Below are 8,749 nucleotides of genomic sequence, written 5' to 3'. Positions count from 1 at the left end.
TAACTTTGATTCTCGCTGTAGTATTGTTGCTGCTGCCATGTCGTGGAGACGCTGTGTGTTTAGTTGTGAAAGCGAAACTACTTTGTTTGGCCTTCCAAAAGAGGACACAACTAGAAATCAGTGGTTAAGTTGTATTTACAACACTGTTCCAGAACAGCTCAACCCAAATATTCAGATGTGTGCAGTGTATTTTATGGAGGACGAGGACTGTTTCCTGATCCTGGTAGAGTAGCCTACAATGCCGGTGTTCCGGTGAATTCAGTTCCCCTGTTTCCCCTTCGGAGCACATGCTGACCCTATAGTCTATGATGCTGACAAATAATGCTGACTCACAGTCTGTAAGTAAGTTTTCATATTTAAAGGATTTGCCACTGATGATTTAAATGCGAGTTTTGAGCAGTGTAGTGTAGCGCTTGTTGTTTGTCATTTCTCCGATCACAAATGCAGACATGGTTTTATTTTTACGCGGTGCGATACGCAACACAATGAGTAAAAACAGTATAAGTCATTATAATCTGTAATTAAATAAACACATTTCATTACACCAAATACACCAAATAATGTTCTTTTTTAGCAACGTCATAAGACCCCTTTAAGTAAATGGCTCTCTTTATGAATGGGCCATTGAATCATTTGTTCACACGATTCGTTCAAAACATGAATTCATTCAGAAATGGTGTGTTGCTCTGAGACATACAACAGTTCTGCTCTTGCTTTAATAGCAAGTTTGAGTTAAATTGAGCAAAAAAAGACAATATTGTGTCTAAAATATAACACAATATTGAGTTCTTATTTATTAAACTGTTGTATAAAATCAGTATCACATTTGCACTCGTGTTATTTGGGACAAAAACAGCACTGGTGTGATACTGCACTCGTTGCTTGTGTGATATGACTTAACTATATCATATGATATATATATGACAAAATCTCATACAGGGGCATTTTTGCCCCAATAACTTGAATTTTAGTGGCATATAACTGCACTCAATAGGCTTCATCATGGGCAGGGCATGTGCGTTAATTGTGTTAAAATTGTAACATGTTTTTTTTTTTTTTGTTACATAATTAATTAATTAGATTAACACGTTAAATTGACAGCCCTTATAAAAAAATCTAATTTTAAATAAATGCTGCTGTTCTTTTGAACTTTCTATTCGTCAAACAATCAAAGTATCATGCACAACTGTTTTCAACACAGACTGGGGTTATGACTGCTGAAAATTCATCTTTGACATCACAGATATAAATTACATTTTAAGATATAATAAAATTAAATGCAATTGTTTTAATTTGTAATAATATATCACACTATTAGTGCTGTATTTTTGATCAAATAAATGCACCTTTGATGAACATAATACTCTTCTTTTAAAAACATTAATAGAAAATCGTACTGACCCTGCGATACTGTGGAAAACATGTGTTAACATGTCTAAAGGTATTAGGAATCGCTAACCTTGCTCCCTTTTCAGTTTTTTTTTTTTACAGAAAAAAATAATGAATGTTTACAAATAAGCCTCCCAAACTCTTTCCACATCTGCCATTGGTCAGTCAAACAGATAGTCCTGCCCCAAACTTACGGCATTAGTTGAGCCAGTGTTGTCTTATTAAACTGGGATTAGTGTTTTAACATCCCAAAAAATTGCACCCATTACCTTTGAGTGTTTTAGTCCAGTCAGCAGTTCATTACTATGTAATTTTATGCCTCTAGCAAAAGCATCTCCTCTGGATGAACCAAACAGACACACATTCCCTTTTTCTCTGGTCTCTGTAGGATGGAGCTTCTGAAAGGCCTTCAGATACAATTAATATTAGATAGAGGTCTGCTGCTGCCTTCTGATGTGTTGGGCTTGTGAAGTTTCTCTTCTTGAACGTTATTGCTTCTCTTTTTCTTCAAATAAAGTTGATATATTAGACGGACTGCAGTGTGTAGTCGCCGTGTTCCCTCGGTATTAGGAAGAGCATGAATATGGCACTGGCCTGAAACATTTTGTTGGAACCAATGTGACATTTTAAAAGTAAAAATTTAAACAACGCATTTAGTCTGAATGAGCCAGGCAACAGCATTTCCTGAGAGAGAGTTAAGTGTCGGAGAGATGATAGCGGTACCTCACTTCAGGACTTCTGGGAGTTTTGAGATGAACAATTTAGCGCCATGGTGCTGGTCATTTGTCTTACTCTGAACTTGCTATGAGGGTTTGAGATTCTGTTTGCTTCTTTCATGCGCTGTTATATCTTTCACCTACACACTGTTTGAATGCTAGAACATTCACACTGTAGCATTATTTTTTATAGTACTTTGCATTTTGATATTAAAAGAAATTTGATCCAACCCTCAAGAAATTAGACACGTTTTCTCTACTTGGAGATCTTTTAGAGAAAGTTTGGTGGTGATTGACAGACTGGTTGATGAGAATGGGTTGTGGCAGTTTGTCACAGTTTAACACAAATAAATTCATATATTTTTGAGAAATATGAAGTTTTACACAGATTACTGTGTGTTTTGGCATCACAAAGCCACACAGTTTTCTATTGCCTGATTTCCTGATCCAAAAATGAAAATTGTATCATCACTTACTCGCCCTTCTTTTGTTCCCAAATTGTATGACTTTGTAAATGGATTGCTTGCACAACTATTTATTTCAAATTGTAAACTCCTTTTCCAAAAAAAAAAAAAAAAAAAAAGAATTAGCAGAGCATTAAATATTCAAAATGTAACGGACTCAACTTGACCTTTGTTCTGCAAATGAACTGGAATTATCAACTGTAATTTCAAACATATTTTTCTTGACCCATTATTCAACCAAACTGCTAAGAGTTAAGACATTTTTTACACACGCTTGGATTAAATGTGCATTATTTTCTGAGTTAAACATGCAGTGTAATGTGACACCAATGAAGGATAATATTCTTACAAACGTTTATCTTTGCATAATGCATGCTGTGCTATTAAAAAATAGCAGGCAGTATGCAGTGTGCAGCAAGCAGTGTGCTTTCAGCAGGTCTGTGCTGTGACTGATTAGTAATGTCTTGGGACACCTGCAATCAATCTAACTCTACTCTGCATGCCATTACTCTGGTCTGGAATGTGTTGCTTTGAATGGAGCAGATGCTGGTGCTCAGAAGTGAATTTTACTTGAGAGTGGGCCCATCAAGGTTATCCAGCTTTGTGGAGTGATACAAACACATCATGGAGTGCGTTATCTGTCAGCATGATTTCATTCACTTTATGTTTCCATGTGTTTTTTGTATGTGTGTTTTGTTCTTTGGTGGATGGGGGAATCACATGGCGGAAATTAATCCTATGAGGGAAGCTGCATGTATGCGTGTTTGTTAGGAAAAGGCCCTGTTGGATAGGAGGTTGATTGGTCTGATTGGAGTTACCAAAAGGTCATTAAATGTGAAACTCAGCATGAAGCAGCAGTCGCTTAATTGTGTGTGTGTGTGTGAGAGAGAGAATTGGGTTGTTCATGTGATCTGAAGTGGGCAATTTTTTAAATTAGAGCAAATTGTCTCTTATGCCCTTTTTTATGTCCATGAAAACTAGATGGATTCTGTCCAAGCATAATAATAGTTATAATAATAATAATACAAATAATAATGGATTATCATAAATGTATTATTATTTAGTTTGATTTTTTTTTTACTGCTTCAACAGGTGTCATTGTTGCAGTGAACCTATTTCCAAAGTAGTCCAAATTGATTGTTTTTCTTTTTTTTTTGGAAGGCCGTTATTATTATTATGCTTGTTTGTATTTGTATGTATACTTTATAGTGGTACAATTGATTTCATTGATTTTTTTTTGTTTTTTTACTGCAGGGTAGTAATGTCGTGGAGGACCAGGACCTGCTAGAGATTGGAATTTTAAACTCTGCCCACAGACAGCGACTTCTTCAGGCTATTCGCCTGCTGCCCAGGGTGAGTACAGACAAAGACACTGAACTGAAGAGCATTGTAATGAAAAGTAGCTGTACGAAACGTGCTGATCATTGAAATTCTGCATGTGATACATGTGTGCGTCATGGATTTCATTACTAAATGAGGTTTCATGGTATCCACGTTTATCACATACACTTCCCAGGGTGAACCCTCCCCCAAGAATAGTCCATTTAAGACCCCCTCTAGAGTAATCCAGCAAAGCTTCTAGCACTGAGTGTGTGTGTGTGTGTATGTGCAGGAGACCTGCATCTCACTTGTCCCAAACAACCTTGCACTCCCCTTTCTCCTTCACAATCTCTGAAAGGACACTGCAGAGGGGAGTGGTTGTGTTGTGATAAGATACTATAGCACACACACACACACTAATGTGCAAACCTGCTTTTGTTCAAACATTGTAATGAAAAGTAGCTGTACGAAACGTGCTGATCATTGAAATTCTGCATGTGATACATGTGTGCGTCATGGATTTCATTACTAAATGAGGTTTCATGGTATCCACGTTTATCACATACACTTCCCAGGGTGAACCCTCCCCCAAGAATAGTCCATTTAAGACCCCCTCTAGAGTAATCCAGCAAAGCTTCTAGCACTGAGTGTGTGTGTGTGTGTATGTGCAGGAGACCTGACATCAAATAAATCTCACTTGTCCCAAACAACCTTGCACTCCCCTTTCTCCTTCACAATCTCTGAAAGGACACTGCAGAGGGGAGTGGTTGTGTTGTGATAAGATACTATAGCACACACACACACACTAATGTGCAAACCTGCTTTTGTTCAATCATATGTGAAATTTGAATGGATAGTTCAGCCGAAAATGAAAATTCTCATCATTTACTCATCCTCAAGTTGTTACAAACCTGTATGACTTACTTTCTTCTGTGGAACACAAAAATATATATTTTGAAGAATGTTCTTGCTGCTCTTTTCCATATTAGAAAAGTGAACGTGGATTTGGGCTACAAAATGCACCATAAATGTCTTGCACACAATATACAATAAGTCATCTTATTGTATTATATATATATATATGTATATATGTATATATGTATATATATATATGTGTATACATCTTTTATAAAAAAATGTGTGAATGTGCGAACCCTGTATTTATTACAGACCCAAGTGTTTAGCCGTATATTCTGTTATTGATGTGTTGGTTCTGTTGGAATGAAGCTGTCTTTTGAAACAAGATTTGCTAGAGGATCTTTGAAAAGACAACCAGAGGTTGAGACATCATCCTGAATCATTCTGACATCCTATTGGCCGATTTGTTGTAATAGTTTCGGTTGGCTCTGAATCTTGCCTGTAATTGTATTTGTTTGATAAACAATCCTGTTCGATCTGTCTTGCTTTCGACTGCAGTGAAACCACAGATATATAATAGGAGCATCTCTGGTATGACACTAAACAGAAGAAATTTCAGGATAACTTGATCTGTTTTTTGAGACTTTATACTGTAGCCTGCACGTTTGGGAAATATTTCTGCAGGAGAACATATATCTGCACACTCATATTAATGCAACCGTTTCAGCTTTCAGGTATTTATCAGGCAAATAAAGGTATATTTTACCTGTAATTCCATAAGTCCTCCAATAGTTATTCCTGCAGCCCGTGTGGGTAAATCAGAAATTGTGAATGCTTAATGGAATTTTTTTTCCCCCGTGTGTGATGAAGACTAAATAGCGTGTTTGATGACAGTGAGATCACATGATGTGTTGCTTTAACAGATATGGTGTTAAATGTCTCTAATTACAGCCTCATGTATGCTAATTTCACTCACTTTCAGCCAAGGGAGAGAAAGAGAAACAGAGAGAAGGAATGAGCAGATTATATAATAACGTGGGATGTGATTTTCTTCAGCTCTCGACAAAAAATACACACACACACACCCACTCACTGTGGAAAGTAACTCGTTGTGGAAAGTAACTCGAATGCTGCAGTGGGAATTAACACATGGTTTGGCCACAAGAGGGAGCCAGAGTGAGAAAAATTTGTGTTTTTATACTTTTGATAGAATAAATTTAGTAAGAAAATGTTGTTGGAGGTATTCTGTTTGTGTTTACCAATGCTCATTGTGACCATGCAACTGTGGTGAAACACTACCATAGTATGCCTTTGTGTGTGTGTGTGTGTGTGTGTGTGTGTGTGTGTGTGTTTTGTTAACATCGTCATTCCCTCCAGCTCAGTGTTTAATTAACACACACAAATTTAATACACAACAACTGATGTTGACAGAATGTTTGCTTAACATGATTGTGCATATAGGAACCTTTACATGTTATGATGGTCCTATGGTGAATAACTGACTTTAAAGAAAGTTCAATCAAAAATGTATTTATTTTCTCACCCTGTTGTTCGAATCCTGTTTCTTTCTTCTGTGGAATACAAAAAGAGAAGTTTAGAAGAATGTTCATGCTGCACTTCCATATAATGGACATGGAAGGAGACTGCAGCTGTCAAGCTCCTAAATGGACAAAAAAAATATATATATATGTTTTTCATAGAAGTCGTCAGTATGGATTGTAAGCTATATTCCAAAAGTTTTGAAGCCATATGATAGGTTTGTGTGATGATAAACTCTCATATCTCATTTGAGTTATTTAAAACTTAAAAATCATTTTCATTAATTGAACTAAAGATGACATAAAATAAAATATAAATATTAGATAAAACTAAAATTAGAAAGTAACTGAAATAAAATAAGTCGAAGTACTTTACTTACTAAAACAAAAAATAATTTATAAAAAATAACAAAAGCACAAAATTAATAAAACTTACAACCTTAAATGAAAATATAAAAATAAAAGCTTATTCAATATAAAAATAAAAAATACTAAAATAGTATATAAATAATACTAAAATAACCCATTTTCCATATGCGATTGGTCACATTGTATTGGTCAAATCTAAGAATAAAAGTAGATAGTGGCTATGTTTCCATCACCCTGTTTTTATGCACATTCTGAAAATTTCTGGGAAAAAAGCCCTTAATTCGCAAAAATGTTTTTTCGCTTGCTTGAGGTGGTTTTTGTCTTGTTGTTTTTACTTGATGAGCATCAAAAAAGTTTCTTTTTGCACATCATCTGAAATGTTATGGTCATTCTGAAATGCCTGAGTAAAGTCTGTCATCAAAGTATTTTCTATTTAAGTGATTTCTTGATTCAACAGGTCTGGCAGTAATCAGGCCTGGGTGTGGCTAGTGAAATTGAAATCTGCTTTCTAAAATAATGTGGTTAATTGCAGTTCTTTCATGATTTAACAGGAGGGGCAATTAATTTTTCATGTAGGGCCACGTAGGTTTGGACAGCTTTTTTCCCTTAATTTAAAAACTGCATTTTGTATTTACTTGCATTATCTTTGTGTAATATTTAAATTTGTTTGATGATCTGAAACATTAAAGTGTGACAAACATACAAAAAAATAAGAAATCAGGAAGGGGGCCAACACTTTTTCACACCACTGTAATTGCCTCCCGGAACTGTCTTACACGACTGCGTTCCCAAACAGCAGGCATGCACCTCCGAAAGCAATGACTGCATTTGTGTCTCGAGGCGCAACTAGTTTATTATATATGAAAATTATTCTATTCAGTGGCTTCTCACACATTACTTAGTGATATTTAGTGGCAGTTTACGAGGAAGTGACTATTTTGTTCTCTTTGACTCGTTGCTTTATTCGCAAATGTTTTATGCGATATTCCAATTTTCGCAGCTTTGGATGGAAACCCAGCTAGTGAAAAGAAACAATTTTGGTGAATAACTTTTTGTTCTGTTCCTCACAGAATACTACCTTCAAAAGACTTGCTATAGCGCACAAATCACATGGACCACTTTATAGAAACTTTTAAATAGCCTGCAACCCAATTCACATAAATGGCAGCACATTCTTCAAAATTTCTCCTGTTGTGTTAAATTGAAAGTCATACAGGTTTGCAACGACATGTAGGTGAGTTAAAGCAAAACATTTATTATTGCATGAAAAACTATCCCTTTAGCACAGGCTTGCAGGTGGATATGCAGAGAGCGATCTTCTTTGACTTTGTGTGTGAGTGGTTGAGCTGTTCACGGAATGGGATGTTCTGAACTTCTCCTAATGAGCCTTGGTACAGACAGATCACAGAGCGCCTCTGTCTCCCGGGTCGCTGTCCTGAACTCTCTGCTGTAAATGAGACGAAGAGAGACTCTCAGAGTGAAAGAGAAGACACTTTATGCAGTGTAGTACACAGCGGTGCCCTCGTCTGAAGCCAAGACGAGGAAGGGAGAGAAAGAGACACTGAATACTGCCTTGTTTTCGTGTTTCCTAGAGAATGTCATCCTTAAAATGAAGCATGCTGACCAATAGCACAGCAGAAGTAGTTTGGTTCAGAGATTGAGAAGCGATAGTGTAAAGAGAGGCAGGGGAGAAGAGAGAAAGAGGGCAATGGGAGAGAGAAATAGCATCTGAGTGGGCCAGATTAAATCAGCTCATAAACACTCAGGGCAACAGATACAGAGGCTGCTGGACGAGACAGTGACGAGACGTGTGTTATTGCTGTTCACAAACACAATTAGCCAAGCACACTGTGGCGTAATAAGGTCAAAGTTCATTTTATAAAACCTAATAGGTTTTTAAAAGAAGTTGCTTATGCTCACCAAGGCTGCATTTATTTGAAAAAAGAAAACGGGATTATCGTGAAATATTCTCGCAATTTAAAATAAATGTTTTCTGTTATTCTTGAGTGTTCAGTCCTCGGTGTTACATGGACCTTCAAATCTTTCTAATATGCTTCTAAAACATTTCTTACCACCAGTTTTGAAAGCAGTGGTG

At 36.4% G+C, this 8,749-nt stretch overlaps 1 protein-coding gene across 1 annotated transcript in view; it reads left to right on the top strand.

The window, feature by feature from the left end:
- LOC107593714 (ankyrin repeat and sterile alpha motif domain-containing protein 1B-like) overlaps positions 1-3,997 on the top strand; it is a 14,185-nt gene extending 10,188 nt beyond the window's left edge. The window contains exon 4 of the mRNA XM_016283601.1: positions 3,824-3,997. Within this exon, the coding sequence (XP_016139087.1) occupies positions 3,824-3,997 (174 nt within the window). The remainder of the gene's footprint in view (positions 1-3,823) is intronic.
- Positions 3,998-8,749: the final 4,752 nt, after the last annotated feature.

Source organism: Sinocyclocheilus grahami, unplaced genomic scaffold (genome assembly GCF_001515645.1).
Source record: "Sinocyclocheilus grahami isolate Dianchi unplaced genomic scaffold, SAMN03320097.WGS_v1.1 scaffold1.1, whole genome shotgun sequence".
In the NCBI taxonomy this organism is placed as follows: Eukaryota; Metazoa; Chordata; class Actinopteri; order Cypriniformes; family Cyprinidae; genus Sinocyclocheilus; species Sinocyclocheilus grahami.
Note: the sequence above shows the minus strand (reverse complement) of the source record. Positions and strands in the feature narration are given on the sequence as shown.